The sequence below is a fragment of the Carcharodon carcharias genome, chromosome 3, assembly GCF_017639515.1.
Source record: "Carcharodon carcharias isolate sCarCar2 chromosome 3, sCarCar2.pri, whole genome shotgun sequence".
Classification (NCBI taxonomy): Eukaryota; Metazoa; Chordata; class Chondrichthyes; order Lamniformes; family Lamnidae; genus Carcharodon; species Carcharodon carcharias.
In genome coordinates this window covers 94200612-94217143 of record NC_054469.1, presented here as the reverse complement: position 1 = coordinate 94217143, position 16532 = coordinate 94200612, and the positions used below count along the sequence as shown (strand labels likewise).

At 42.7% G+C, this 16532-nt stretch overlaps 1 protein-coding gene across 1 annotated transcript in view; it reads left to right on the top strand.

Moving 5' to 3' along the window:
- The window catches only part of LOC121276026 (polycystic kidney disease protein 1-like 1), a 252137-nt gene that overhangs the window by 222349 nt on the left and 13256 nt on the right, over positions 1 to 16532 (top strand). The window contains exons 49-51 of the mRNA XM_041183968.1: positions 3695 to 3859; positions 10298 to 10459; positions 10894 to 11042. Coding sequence (XP_041039902.1) covers positions 3695 to 3859; positions 10298 to 10459; positions 10894 to 11042 — 476 coding nt within the window. The remainder of the gene's footprint in view (positions 1 to 3694; positions 3860 to 10297; positions 10460 to 10893; positions 11043 to 16532) is intronic.

The following is a 16532-nucleotide window of genomic DNA, read 5'->3' as shown; positions in this document are numbered from 1 at the left end:
ATTGTGAGGACAGGGATGGTTGATGACCGAAACAGTGAAGGGGTAGTTCTAGTGACCATGAGAGCAGAGTGAGGGGTGTTGGTGACTGGTAGGTTTCCAGTGAAAAGCTGGGAGGTCAGCGAGAGCAGGGCCAGTGAAAAGCTGGGAGTTCTGTGAGAGCGGAGCCAGTGAAAAGCTGGGAGCTCAGCTAGAGCGGGGCCAGTGAAAAGCTGGGAGCTCAGCGAGATGGAGCCAGTGAAAAGCTGGGAGCTCAGCGAGATGGAGCCAGTGAAAAGCTGGGAGCTCAGCGAGAGCGGGGCCAGTGAAAAGCTGGGAGTTCAGTGAGAGTGGGGCCAGTGAAAAGCTGGGAGCTCAGCGAGAGCGGGGCCAATGAAAAGCTGGGAGTTCAGCGAGAACGGAGCCAGTTAAAAACTGGGAGCTCAGTGAGAGCGGAGCCAGTGAAAAGCTGGGAGTTCTGTGAGATTTTGGGTGCTACTCAAATTTTGTTGCTGCTAGTTTTCTGCCCCATCAAATCATGCCCACTCTCATGACCTCATGACCCTGCCTACACTTCTTTTAATGCCGTTTCTTCTCCCCCTTTTGGTGCCTGCTGCGGTCTTTGGAGCAGAAGACCCTGGCTTGCCCTGTGTGTTCATCTTGATTTCTGCTCATGGATTTATAACTCAACACACACCATGGGGCTGTTTATAATTGCATTGCAGCACTTCCCAGTCCTTCTGCCCCTCCCTTGCCAATCTGGTCCATTCTGTCTTTGAACTCTGTCTCAGTTGACTTTTTTATGCTGCTGCTAACTTGACTAGAGAGGAATGTTAGTGATTATCAAAAAGCTCCACACGTTGAACTGGCCATTTAAATTAGTGCCAACACATCCTTTCCTGTTATAGAAGAGGCAGTAACAAAGGGGAATAAGGGAGATGTGGAATGGAGTGATTGCCACAGAAGGGGAATGGGATCAGCCATGATCAAGCTGCCTGGTGTAAATTTCAGTGATGCTTGGCAGTTAACTGTCAGTCACCATCACTGGTGCATTCTCCATGGCAATGCCTATACCAGTCAGAGTTCACTTGCCAACCAATCAGCACTGTCTTCACATATAGGCCTGAATTTCAGGCTTGGCATGCGCGCCAAGTCGTTGGGCATGGAAGCGGATGCAAAATGCACTTCCGCCCGCAATCAGCCCCTGAATATAATTACACATTGGCTGGCCAATTAACGGCCAATCAGCATGAAACGTGTGCTGAGAAAGCCTCAGCGCTGCCAAGTTGGGGGGGGGGGGGGGGGGGTGTGGCAAGAAAAGGGCAGGCGACGACAAAAGTGAGAGTGCGGGTGAGTGCTTCTAGTGAGCTCCCTGAAGGCAGACAGCTGCTATGGAGCTACCTCAGGGAGCTGCAGACCTGGACAGATTAAATAACAAGAAAAAAATGCACCAAACTGTATCTATGTTGCACATTCAAGACCCTGACAGCAAAACTCAAAAAACATCAGTCCCCAGATATCTTTTTTTATTATATTGCACCCCGGACATCTCATCCCATCCTTGAGTGAAGTTTCATTAAGAATGGGCTGCCTGCTTCCCGGTTTTGCCTGTGTGACAAGTGCAAAATCGTACGTGCAACGTAAAATCATGGACAGTAGGGTTTTTAATGGCCTTGATGGGCCCTTTAATTGTTGGCGGGTGCAGCTCTGAATTTTGTGTTTGGGTTGGGCCCGCACCTGCCCGATCAATGTAAAATTCTGGCCGTAATTTAACTTGTTGTTTTCCCCTTATATTGGTATTCTTGCAAAATATCCTGATGAATGCGAGACGAAAAGCTTTGACATGTCTCTTTTTTCAGCAATACTCAAGTTCTGTTCTACCAAATGACTATAATTCCACATAATCAAATGACGAAAAGCAGTGAGAACACAAAGAGCTATTATCATGAGAAGTTGCCGTGGAAACAGTCACAACTGTTACTGTGGGTGTTGGCTTTATGTTGAAAAGGAAAATAATCCTTTTTTAAATACAGAATAGATTTTTAATAGTCAACACTTGTTGCTTATACTCTGTTAAAACATCTCTGCTGAACCATTAAAGCTTAATATTTTATATAAAACTTATTAACTAGATGAATAATGAATTTTAGGCAATTTAAGCGAATGTTTGTCTGTTATAGAATGGTATGTTTAGTAAAGTTAGTGTAAGTCAACAAACTTGCTAAAGCTGCCTTCTTAGTGCACGACAGAAATGCATAGCAGGAAATTATGCACTTGAAGTTCACAATTTTTCACTTAAATATTTCAAGCCAAGAGCATTAAAGATAGGAACTGGCTGACAGTGGGAAAGTGATATTGGGTGTACTGCATTTGAAGGAATATGCAGGTTAAGACCTGATAATTAGAAAGGAGCTATTGGTAATTTGGGTTCCATTCACATGCATACTCTCACAAGAGTTTTAGACAAAGCTGCTCCCAATACTGTAAGATCCTAGCAACCCCAAATATTTCAAACGCTCTTTCAAGCCCTGTAGAATCCCCTGCCTTTGGATTTTCTTTTCCCTACCACTTCTAATCCCGTGCCCCTCCCCAATGCTCATTTACCTTATAACATTTGCGCTACACAAGTACCAGGCAATAACTATCTCCAACAAGTTAAATCTAACCATCCCCCCCTGACATTCAACAGCATTACCATCAATGAATCCTTCACTGTCAACATTTTGGGACTCACCATTGGCTAAAAATTTAACTGGATCAGCCATGTAAACATAAGTGATAAGAGCAGGTCAGAGGCTGGGAACTCTGATGAGTAAGTCACATCCTGACAGCTCAAAGCCTGTCCACCTTTAACGAGCTACAAGTCAGGAATGTGATGGAATATTCCCCACTTGCCTGACTGAGTGTGGCTCCAACAACACTTAAGAAATTTGGCACCACCCAGGACAAAGTAGCCTGCTTGTTTGGCACCCCATTCACCACCTTAAACGTTTACGCCCTTCACCAGTGGTGCGCCATGGTTGCAGTGTGTACCATCCATAAGATGTGCTACAGCAACTTGTGAAACTTCTTTCAAACCTGCAACCTCTACCATCTAGAAGGACAAGGGCAGAAGGTGCATGGGAACACCACCACCTGCAAGTTCTTCTCCAAACTACACACCACCCTTACTTGGAACTATATTGCCGTTCTTTCACTTACCCCGGAACTTCCTCCCAAACAGCACTCTTTTGTTTACCTACATCATATGGACTGCAGCAGTTCAAGAAGGCAGGTCCTTCTCGAGGAAAATTAGGGACGGGCAATAAATGTTGGCCTTGCCAGTGGCACCTGCATGCCGTAAATGAATTTTTTAAAACTGCATTACTAGTGTTCCCTAATCCTTTGGACACTTTCATGACTACTAGACCTTGCAAACTCCCTTCCAAGTTCTTCCAGGTCTTAGGATTCCTCTCAGTGACCAGGGTCTGCCCCAGTGTTTGTAGAACATATTTCTATAGTGGACTGACCTGCAGAGTCCATCTCAATTTACTCCAAGGCTCCCAGGTTCCAGAGCTATTGCCATTCCTGTTAGATTTATGTCTCTTGCAACGCTACTTTTAATCCTTGTTCTTATTAAACCTCCGGCTCATAGTGACCAATGGCCTATGATGATATGGTATTGGGTGATGATAGCTGTATTAGGCAGGTTTATTGTAATCACATTTCTCTGCTTCAGTTCATAGGGATTCTTACCTCAATAGCTGAAGAAACAAAGAAGTCATCACGAAGTAAACACCTGGTGACATTCACTGAAGTAGCAGTTTATGCTCGGGAGAAGATTATGACCTTCACAGGAAGGAACAGAAACAGAGAATTAGACCAGGATTCAACTCAAGGAAACGTAATGCCTCTAAACACATGCACATTATACTCGGAATATGCCATGATATCTGTTGAAGGCTACATTGTGGTGCTCACTGTAGCTTGCAGGATGTACCTTTGTACTAGTAATCCCATACCTGTTGAGCCCTGGTCTCAGCCACTGCATTGGGGAACGTAACAGCATATTCCCACACAAAGGCTCAGGATCAAGATTTAGAGTAGCGCTGGTACAGAATTTAGAATGCACTGCCTGGAAGTGTGGTGGAGGCAGGTTCAATCAAGGCATTAAAAAAGACATTAGATGATTATTTGAATAGAAAAATGTGCAGGTGTACAACAAAAAGGCAGGGCAATGGCTCTAGGTCATAATGCTCATTTGGAGAGCCGGTGCAGACATGATGGGCTGAATGGCCTCCTGTGCCATTAAGATTCTGCGATTCTGGTTCAGTGTAGCACTGCCAAAGGGTTGGTAGAAGAGCATCTACCCTTTTAGCTGGTGAAGGTGCAAGTGCCAGGGAACTTGAGAAAGGGAAAGAGGGTAAAATACCTTTTTTTAAAGAATAGGAATCTTCAGAAGCAAATGAAAGTTCAAATTTGAAAATAGAAGGAAATCAAAATGGGACAGGATTATCTTACTGAGCAGGGTGGAATTGGAATCTAAAGTGGAATGTTTTTCTTGGCATTTAACATTCAACTCCCACTTTTTTTGAATCTATTCTTTCACAGGATGTGGGCATTGATGGCTAGCCCAGCATTTGCTCCCCATCCCTAATTGCCCTTGAGAAAGTGGTGGTGAGCTGCCTTCTTAAACTGCTGCAGTCCAGGTGGTGTAGGTACATGTGGTGTAGGTACATGGACTAGAGATACCTGAAGTGTTGGCTACTAAGGTTGTAAGACTCAGAGAAACAGAGAGATCAGGAATGAGAGGAAGGTTTAAAGGATTGGAGGAGGATACAGAAATAGAGAGGAGCTATGCCACAAAAGGATTTAAACACAAGGATCAGTATTCTAAACTGCAGAGACCCAATTTTAACATAAACTGGCTGACAGGAACAGGGGGCAGTTTAGTTTTGGGCCAGATGTGCAGCTTACACCATGTGAATTTATTGTCCACTGAAATCAATGGAGAATAATATCAAGTGGGATAGAAAATAGGCATTTGACTCAAATTTGCCCCAATCCTGTCCAAAGAGTTGCATTAAACTTACCCCAGAGTTGTTTGGGAATCAGGGCCGATGTATGTGCTGACAAATGCAGATGATAGGTGAGTGGGACTTGTGTCAGGTAGGAGATGGGCAGCTGTATTTTGGATGAGCTGAAGTTTACATGAAGCTGAAAAATGAGTTAGTTGGTGGATAAAACACCAGGCAGCAGAGCATTGTAATTCTTATGTCTGGAGGTGACAAAAGCATGGATGAGCAGATTGGCTAAGACGGGCAGAGGAAATGCGTTGGAGGCGGATGATAATGTTGACAGCAGTGAGGTCATGGCTGGAAAATGTTCCATAGTTACAATCACAGTCAATGTCATTTGTGACTTCTTAATGACTTTGGTGCTGTGCAATGATGGAAACCGAGTTGGAAAGTTTTAAAGATGTAGTTGAAGGTGACAGGTTCAAGAACTTTGGAGAGGGGAGGGATGTTGAAGAAGGGGAGGGAGTTTTTCCAGGACAGTGGAGACAAAAGAGGGATTTCTGAAGAGTGGTGTGATTACAATGATTTTGAAAGGGGTGGGGGGAGGGGGTGGTGGGAATTACTATAAAATGACAAAAAGCCACATATGTAATGCCACATCTATTTTGAAAATTTAATAACAAACATGGTCTACCTCATCTTCTCCAGAATTGTCATACTGGTCACATGTCTGTAATATGAAATAATACAAAATTGATGTGTGCTTTTATTTTAAATTATTTATGTAAATGAAAAATTCCAGAAAGGGCAAAGTTACAGAAATTAACAGCTTGCACTTGTTACCACTGAAAAGAAAGAGATACATTTAATGTATTGTGACATAAAACATTATGGAATTTTGTTTTTTAATGCATAACAAAATCTAAATCCTGTAAGTAATCTAAATATTTGCAAAATTCTATTTTAATTGACTTGTTGCTAAGTAATTAAGCTGCTTGTCAAACATGTCTGCTTTCACCTTGTGATGAACAGACATTGAAACATTGTATTTGATGAGCAACAATTGCTTTTTGTGCTAAACCACATTTATTAATAACATAAACATTCTTCCCACAGCAACATTCTATTCCAACAACATGGCTCATTTTGTTGCTACTTTGCCAATTTTTTTCATTTTATTTCCTGGTAATGTGTTAACAACAGTGAAAACAAGAGCCATTTCCCTTTTCCAGATGCCTTGATTGTACAGCTCTTTTCGCAAGCGGGACCTTTATTATGTTAATGTTCTGCGACAAGATGTTTAGAGGCTGAAAACTGAAGGAAGAACTGTTTCATATTGCTTCGGTTCAGAGAAGGGTACCATTGAAAAGGGATTTCTCCTGATCATTCGTTGTTTAATTGTAGCACTGTGTATGTTGGTCTATAAATACTCCTAGATTATGGGCCTTGATGAGTTAGCAGATTTCTGTGTGTTAGTGGGAGCAAGGAAATGCTGAGGCATTCGCACAATTAAGGAGCAGTCAGCTCTTGGCTGGAACTGACCAGAGGTGAAGACTTCCATTGTAACCTCCTGCTGAAATAATTCTGCAAATTTGTATTGTATTTGGTAAACAGCAATGGACTTTAAGGTGTCAAAAGATATATTGCTTTCAAATTGCTATATGGTTCAATATGTCTATAGAGGAGTGCCAGCACTTTGATGTTCGTTTATTTTGCATGTGTAAGGTCATTCTTGTGTACTGGAAAAGGAAATGATTCTTTTCCTGCTGCAAGTGGAAATAATGCAATTAAGCTTAGGAAAACAGTAACACACTCACCAGTTAAACATATTCAGCAGGATGAAATAAAAATTCCAAAAAAAAACAAAAACAGAATTACCTGGAAAAACTCAGCAGGTCTGGCAGCATCGGCGGAGAAGAAAAGAGTTGACGTTTCGAGTCCTCATGACCCTTCGACAGAACTTGAGTTCGAGTCCGAGAAAGAGTTGAAATATAAGCTGGTTTAAGGTGTGTGTGTGGGGGGTGGAGAGAGAGAGAGAGAGGTGGAGGGGGGGGTGTGGTTGTAGGGACAAACAAGCAGTGATAGAAGCAGATCATCAAAATATGTCAACAACAATGGTACAGAAGAACACATAGGTGTTAAAGTTAAAGTTGGTGATATTATCTAAACGAATGTGCTAATTAAGAATGGATGGTAGGGCACTCAAGGTATAGCTCTAGTGGGGGTGTTTTTTTAAAAAAATAATGGAAATAGGTGGGAAAAGGAAAATCTTTATAATTTATTGGAAAAAAAAGGAAGGGGGAAACAGAAAGGGGGTGGGGATGGGGGAGGGAGCTCACGACCTAAAGTTGTTGAATTCAATATTCAGTCCGGAAGGCTGTAAAGTGCCTAGTCGGAAGATGAGGTGTTGTTCCTCCAGTTTGCGTTGGGCTTCAATGGAACAATGCAGCAAGCCAAGGACAGACAACTCCTCTCACATCCTCCAAATAAAAGGTGTGGCTATGGGTACCCGCATGGGCCCCAGCTATGCCTGTCTCTTTATGGGGTATGTGGAACATTCCTTGTTCCAGTCCTACTCCGGCCCCCTTCCACAACTCTTTCTCCGGTACATCGATGATTACTTCGGTGCCGCTTCATGCTCTCGTCGGGACTTGGAAAAATTTATTAATTTTGCTTCCAATCTCCACCCCTCCATCATTTTCACGTGGTCCATCTCTGACACTTCCCTTCCCTTCCTTGACCTCTCTGTCTCAATCTCTGGTGATAGACTGTCCACCAATATCCATTACAAACCCACCGACTCCCACAGCTATCTCGACTACAGCTCCTCACACCCCGCTTCCTGTAAGGACTCCATCCCATTCTCTCAGTTCCTTCGCCTCCGTCACATCTGTTCCGATGATGCTACCTTCAAAAACAGTTCCTCTGACATGTCCTCCTTCTTCCTTAACCGAGGTTTTCCACCCATGGTCGTTGACAGGGCCCTCAACCGTGTCTGGCCCATCTCCCGCGCATCCGCCCTCACGCCTTCTCCTCCCTCCCAGAAACATGATAGGGTCCCCCTTGTCCTCACTTATCACCCCACCAGCCTCCGCATTCAAAGGATCATCCTCCGCCATTTCCGCCAACTCCAGCATGATGCCACCACCAAACACATCTTCCCTTCACCCCCCCATCAGCATTACGTAGGGATCGATCCCTCCGAGACACCCTGGTCCACTCCTCCATCACCCCCTACTCCTAAACCCCCTCCTATGGCACCACCCCATGCCCACGCAAAAGATGCAACACCTGCCTCTTCACTTCCTCTCTCCTCACCGTCCAAGGACCCAAACACTCCTTTCAAGTGAAGCAGCATTTCACTTGCATTTCCCCCAACTTAGTCTACTGCATTCGTTGCTCCCAATGTGGTCTCCCCTACATTGGAGAGACCAAACGTAAACTGGGCGACCGCTTTGCAGAACACCTGCGGTCTGTCCGCAAGAATGACCCAAACCTCCCTGTCGCTTGCCATTTTAACACTCCACCCTGCTCTCTTGCCCACATGTCTGTCCTTGGCTTGCTGCATTGTTCCAGTGAAGCCCAACGCAAACTGGAGGAACAACACCTCATCTTCCGACTAGGCACTTTACAGCCTTCCGGACTGAATATTGAATTCAACAACTTTAGGTCGTGAGCTCCCTCCCCCATCCCCACCCCCTTTCTGTTTCCCCCTTCTTTTTTTTCCAATAAATTATAAAGATTTTCCTTTTCCCACCTATTTCCTTTATTTTTTTTAAAAAAAACACCCCCACTAGAGCTATACCTTGAGTGCCCTACCATCCATTCTTAATTAGCACATTCGTTTAGATAATATCACCAACTTTAACTTTAACACCTATGTGTTCTTCTGTACCATTGTTGTTGACATCTTTTGATGATCTGCTTCTATCACTGCTTGTTTGTCCCTACAACCACACCCCCCCCCCTCCACCTCTCTCTCTCTCTCTCTCTCCGCCCCCCACACACACACCTTAAACCAGCTTATATTTCAACTCTTTCTTGGACTCGAACTCAAGTTCTGTCGAAGGGTCATGAGGACTCGAAACGTCAACTCTTTTCTTCTCCACCGATGCTGCCAGACCTGCTGAGTTTTTCCAGGTAATTCTGTTTTTGTTTTTGTTTTGGATTTCCAGCATCCGCAGTTTTTTTGTTTTTATTTATGAAATAAAAATTCCACTTTTTTGACATCTTAACTGGACACAATGCAACCCCTAGACAATAATGATCATTCTGACGTCTATAAAAATACTTTTCAATTGAGATGTATGTTGTATAATTCAAATAAAAGTTAAAATATATTTATGAAAATCATAGAATGATCCAGCCCAAAAGGAGGCCTTTTTGCCCATCATACTTGTGTCAGCTCTTTGAAAGAGTTATTCAATTCTTTGCTATTTCCCATATCTTTGTAAATTATTCTTCAAGTATTTATCCAATTTTTGAAAGTTACCATTGAATTAACAAAAAGACAGAATATAAAACATTTGTATTATCATAAAACCCAACATCCACGACCCTTTCAGGCAATGCCTCCAGATCATCATAACTTGACGTGTAAAGATGATTTTCCTCATGTCATTCCTGGTTTCCTTTGCCAATCACCTTAAATCTGTGTCCTCTGGTTATAAACCATTTTCCTAAAGGATCAAAACTGCCATATTCAAATATTTTTGAGGAGGACCAAGCTTTTGAAAAAAAGGTGCAAATTAACAAACATTGGGTTTTGTTTGTGAAGTAATACTTTGTTTAGAATACAGTGTTTCATTGATAAAGTTATTAATTATTTAGATCCATAACATTTTATTTAATTATGGATAGAGAGTCAGAGTAAGAATGCACGGATGGATGGTAGGACAGGGATTTACATCAATTAACAATCACTCTTGAGTCACTTATCTCAGCGAAGTCATGTGGGGAAGCTCCAAGTGGAAATAACAATTTAAAATCAGGAGAACTATTAGGACAGGTGACCACACACACTGAGGTGAGTTTTGAGGAGACCTTTGAAGGTGAAATAGTTATCAATCTTAAAAGGATTTGGAAGAAATAGTGTAGGAAATGTAGACTAGAACCGTTAGAACAAAGGGTGTGCACTAGGACATGGGGCTTAAGAAGATTGAAGAAGGAAGGTGGATTAAAGCTGTAAAAGGATTTGAAAAAAATGACTGAGGATTTAAAGTGTTTTACTTGTGTAACCCAAGAAGACCAGGTAAATAATAAAAGAATGAAGGGAATGTAATTCTAGAATAAAATTAATTAATACATTATTTGCTTTTTAATAGAACTTTTACTTGGATGAGTTTGAAAACTTGATGGATGAGTTGTTGTTCCGACTCAATGCACTCTCAAACAGTCTTCACCACTCTCTCCCAGCAAAACCACATATTTTGGAGGACAGCCCATATGGATTAGGCCCTGGCTATTACTTCAACCAGCGATCTGAGGTTAGATTACTAATATTCAAATATTTTGAAAGTATGATGCCCATTTTGTATCTCCCCATTGGTCTTAGTTTCTGATCACCAGCTTTAATATTCCTTCATACTTAGTGTATCTAAAATAATATGGAAGGTTTACAGCAATAAGTGTGTTTGTATAAGTGTGAGATTTTTCTGATTCCTCTGTCTTACCACATGATGGGGCATTCCCATAGGAGGAAGAAGGGGAGTAAGTTGATCTGAGGCTATGGATCTCATAATGACTGATATGAGCAGCACTGACTGAGCAGACCATTTACTTTCCTCTTAGGCTGTCTATAAATTTTTGTCAGATCACATCAAAGTGTTATGTGAACTTATGTCATTGAGAAGTCTGCATGAATGATATTTGCTAATCCCATATAATGTGCAGAAATATTTAATCATATTTTCTGTTATAGAATCATACTTTTCATGAAAATCATTTGGAGCATAAAATTTACAAACTTGAAGAAGAACTGTTCAGAAATAACCTGCAGTTTTATAAACTTTTAATACCAGGAAGAGAACACAATTCTGAATCAGATATTACAGATATCAAGACTTTACGGTAACACTATTATTACTTATAAACGAGTGGGGAAGGTGGAAGGGGCATGTGCATCCCCAGAAGTGCTGAAATACACACACCCAAGGCTGGTTCTGTGGTGAAAGTCTAAGTTTATGAATTCAGGAATAAGTCCCTGAAAATAAATTCCATTTCTGGCTGGCTGTGTATCAAGAAGTCCACAAATAACAGCTGAGGAGTTGCCAAGAAAGAGGGGTTTCTGTGTACCCCTCCAAAAATAAACTTAGGATGGGCCCAGGATCCCCTTCCCAAGAAAGGGGAATTATATATATGAATTAGGGGCAGGAATAGGCTATTCAGCCCCTCCAGCCTGCTCCACCATGGCTGATCTGATTGTGGCCTTATCTTCACATTTCGTTACCCCCGATAATCTTTGATTCTCTTGTTAATCAAGAATTTATCTACTTCTGCCTTAAAAATATTTAATGACCCTGCCTCCACCGCTCTGGGGAAAAGTGTCCAAAAAGAGTCATGACCCTCTGTGGGAAAACATTTCTTCTAATTTCTGTCTTAAATGGGTGACCTCTTATTTTTAAACTGCGCACATCAGTTCTAGTCTGTCCCACAAGGGGAAACATCTTTTCAGTATCCACCCTGTCAAGGCCTCTCAGGAGCTTATATGTTTCAATATGATCACCTCTCTTTCTTCTAAACTACAATGGATACAGGCCCAGCCTGTCCAACCTTTCCTCATAAGATAACCCCCCACCATCCCAGGTATCCGTCAAGTGAACCTTCTCTGAACTGCTTCTAACACATTTATATCCTTTCTTAAATAAGGAGGAAAAAGCTGTGCACAGTATTCGAGATGTGATCTCACCAATGCCTTTCACATCTGTAGCAAAATTTAAATTCCACCAGCTGCCATGATGAGATTTGAACCCATGTCTCCAGGGCATTAGCCTGAGCCTCTGGCTTACTCTTCCAGTGACGTTATCACAATGCCACAGTCTCTTCCTTAAATTGATGATAGTTATTATTACTGAGACTAGCTTTATGTTCTAGATTATTAGTTACCATCATACCATTAGTTATATTAGAATACCATCAGCTGCCAAAGTGGGTTAATACCAAAGGGTATTAACCTGAGCCTTGGAATTACTACTCCAGTGACATCACCACTACACCACAGTCTCCCCCTTATATATTTTTTTTTAATTAACCTTTGCTTTGGATGTCCAGGTGATGTTCCTGGTCCATAACCCAGGTTATCTACATTTCCAGTGTTGATTGACACAGGTGGAGTACTGTCATCCACCCACCCTGGGCCTCCTTGAGGGCCAGAAATGTGGGAGCTCCAGATGTTACACTAATTGCCTGGTTAAGGGCAGACACAGGTCCTTATTAGGCCACTTGGATACTCCAAAGTTAGGTCGTGTCCCAGATATATAGGGTGCCAGCCTAGATTTTGGGGTTTCTGACACACATTTCCAAATGAAGGTAGGAGTGCATTGGAAGGGCTGTGGATTTTCAGCTTCAATAATTGGCTTTTGTTTTTTTTTCCCGGTCATGGAGAACTTTTGGTTAATTCTTCCTTTCTGATAGGTCACTCTGGTGACACCAGACATTTAGGGAAAGAAATGGGACAGCAGTGCAGATAGCGTCCCAGGCATGTTGTTGAATGATGTCAATGAGGAAAACCTTGTGGATTGTGCAGTTAGTGGCCCATGGCACTGCTGTCCTGAGAGAATCAATACAAATCTTTGTAGCATGGCTCAAAGTAGTGCAACATACACCCCAATGAGTTTCCCAGCAGCTCTGTAATGAAGGTGCATCAGGGAGGGGGACAGAGCTTCAGATTATCCAAGAGCTACTTTTTTGAATCTGCAGGACTCTGAAAACCATATGACTAGCTGAGGCCATGGATTTATTTGTTTATTTCCAAATCTGGTGATAAGAAAGGTGGTCTAAAAGCAGCTTCCTCTCCCAAGCCAACTTGCCCAGCATTGAGGTGTGAAACACTCAAAACCAGCTCTGTTGAGTAGGGCATCTCATTAATTAATGCCTGATACCAGACTTCCAAAGCAACTGCTCTACTTGGAACCTGATTATGGCAGGAGCTTCCAAAGAGGAGAGCAGAAAAGCTTTAGGCATGCTTTGAGGACATCCCTAAAGAGGTCAAACATCCCTGCTGACTCATGGGAGCCCCTGGCTTATGACCAACCAAAACGGAGAAGGCTCACCTGGGAAGGCACCAACCACATCGAGGGATTTCATCAGGAATGTGTAGAGGTGAGGTCAAGGAATCAGAGGGAGTGCACAAACATCCAAACAACCTGTCTCCCAAACCCTTCATGCACCATTAGCCCACATGTGGCAGAGTCTGCAGATTGTGCATGGACTTATCAGCCATTTCAGAACCCATCGAATTGGATTGGAAACAAATCATCCTCGATCCCAAGGGACTGCGCAAGAGAGAAGAGAGGATTTCGTTTAATAAAATGCGTACTCCCCTGGAATTTAAACGTTTACGAAAAGGCTGCTTTATCGTCCTTTCTATCTGCTTTAAAGATCTATGTATCTATATCTATGAATTTCTGTCTTCTGTTCCTCCGCTGTTTTGACAATCTTATCCATCAGTTCTTGTCTTCACTATTGTCTCCTTCCACTACCACACCAAATGTACTGCATCACATTTCTCCACATTTGACTATATCTGTCAGCTGCCTATCTCCTTCATTTTCTATTTCCTCCTGTATTCTTCATTATTGTACCATGATTTCCAATCAATAAATAAGTATCATCAATAAACATCAATGTCATGTTTTATCTGCCAAACCATTAATAGAAACACAAACTAAAAGAGCTGGAGTTTCTGTTTTGGGCTCGATCAGCGATCTAGGAATAAAAAGCACCCAAACTTGGGCTCATTTTGAGAAATGCTCTTTTTCCCTTCACTTTTTGCTCAAGCACATTCGCATATCAGCAGATTTCATGCACTTCTCCTGAAGTGCAACCTGGCTGTGTTTTTGAATGCAGTTTTTTCAATAAGTTATTTTGCTTTGAAATCTATGGACATGGGTTCAAATCCCACCAAAGCAGCTGGTGGAATTTAAGTTAAAGTAATAAATCTGGAATTGAACTAGTATCAATAACGGAGAACATGGAACTATCGGATTGTTGTAAAAACTTATTTGATTCACTACATTCTTCAGTGAAGGAAATCTGCTGCCCTTACCTGGTTTAGTCCACATATGACTCCAGACCCTTACAATGTGATTGACTATTAACTAATCTCTGAAAAGATCTAGCAATCCACTCAGTTATGTGTCCAGCAGTGTCAATGTGAAGCATCTAGTGTGTGTGGGTGAAGATGGTTAGCATGCGTCCTGCTTTTTGTGTGTTGTTTGTTTCTCAATTTCAGCCTCCTGCTTGCCAGCAGTAATGTGAAAAAGAGAACCAAATGAAAAAGTCTAGCCTTGTTAGTACACAGCTTCTCCATTGTCAAATCCTCTGCCGAGTCTCCTCCTGGCAAAGCACTGAAACTGGATCCCTTGTGGTCCCAGGCTATAGCTTCAGAGAAATTCGGAGGAGATTTTGGCCCCCAGACATGTAGTGTACAGGCCCACCGGCATGTGGAACGCCCTGGCACTCATAAACCAAGTTCCCAGCTGTGGATGAATCACTGTCTTTGTGCATACCTCAGGACAGGCTAAAGGAGTAAACCCTGACCAAAAATATGGAGCCCAAAGGTGGACTGATGTCTAGACATGTAATCTCTCCGGCAACTCCTGCAACCAAGCCAGTGCCAAATGTAGAGCTTTGCATTCCTTGGACCCAATCATGGAGGTTGAAAGGGGAATCCTGAGGTTTGGGTAGGCCACGGACTCCATAAGTTTCCTGGAGAAGACACTCCAGTTTCACTACAGTGTATTAACACAATATGGGAGACAGCAGTTATGAGTGATAAACCCAACTTGATTGGTGTGGAAAATGGGTGCTATGGGCTGTCTCAGACAGTGGGAGGGGCCATTGTGTTCACTGGTCAGCCACCATCCACCTCAAGTCAGACAGCACCCCCCGAGTAATAAGGTGTTGACCCACTACGGTCATCTGGTTTAATGTTTGCATGAAGTTTAGAGTCTGTACTCAATAAGAGGATGGAAGGCAAACAAACAAAACAAATGAAAAGAAAGAAAATGCCATCTCTTCGATTGGCAAGCCGGAAAGTCAGGACAATGTGCATGGGATTTACAGATGACATTGCAGCTGGTTGATAGAGTGCACAAGATAGCTGTGATCAACATGGAACTTGACATGCTGAACATTGACATAGCATCCCTACAAGAGACCAGTTTTGTGGAGAACTGATCATTGAAAGATAAACATTACACGTTAAGTGGGAGAGCTCAGAGGTAATGTGTGAGCCAGGTGTAGGCTTTATTTAAGGAGCCCACTGCTCTCAATTATAGAACCCCTCACAAATGGTTCAGCATGTGTTCTCTTTATCTGCCTTTCAACTCACAGGGCCAGCTAACCTCATGAATATTTATGCTCCATCACTGTGCTCTAAAACAGGCACAAAAAGCAGTTCTACAACCAGCTTGACACTGCTATCAGCAGAATCCCAAAGTCAGGACACCTTTCTCTGTTAGGGGATTTCAAAGCATGAGTGGACATGGACCAGGAGGCATAGCCCTCTTGGTCGGACATGGTTTGGGAGAGATAAATGAGAGCAGATAGAGTTTACTTGAACTTGCTGCTACCACCATGAGATTTGTGTAGTTAATACTTCCTTGCAGAACAAACCATGCCACAGGTTGTCCTGGAGATACCTAAGATCAGGGCACTGTAGGGTTCCCGGAATGGCCAGGAGTCCCCCACCCCCATAACTAGTCTCAATCTCCCGGTGGCCAAACAAAGTATTCCGGGAGCATGCCCGTTCTTGGCAGCCAGGACTGGCTGTCAGCCAATTACTGCCCTGCACTCAGGTACCAGCTGACCCTCCAGATCGCTACAACTGATTGCTAGCCAATCACAACCCGGACTCGTGTACCACTTGACATTTCCTATGTCAGGAACCTACTCCAACACCCAAGAAAAAGCTTGACTCGGCGGAGGCCACTCGATGGAAATATCCAAACAACCTGCAAACCACATGATCAGTGCTCCAGTCAGTTGAGATGATGCCCACTCGGGCTGCAGAGCTGGAAGAAAGGATGCTGATTATGAGCCAAGGTTAGGCTCAGCTGAAACTGGCCTGATGCTGGTATAGTGATTAATTAATGTTATTAATTAGCATCACATTGAATTGGTGGGGAGCAAGAAGACTACTTCGAGCAGCTCTTAGTGCAGTGTGTCACAACTTTGCTAAAAAATCTTTTTATTTATTTTTTATTCATCCATGGGATTAAGGCTTCACTGACTAGGCCAGCATTTATTACCCAAATGTCCTTCAATACAAGGAATGTTAGGGGCATGTATGATGATCAAAAAGGCAGAGGTCCATCAGCAAAGAGAACAGCTCCATTG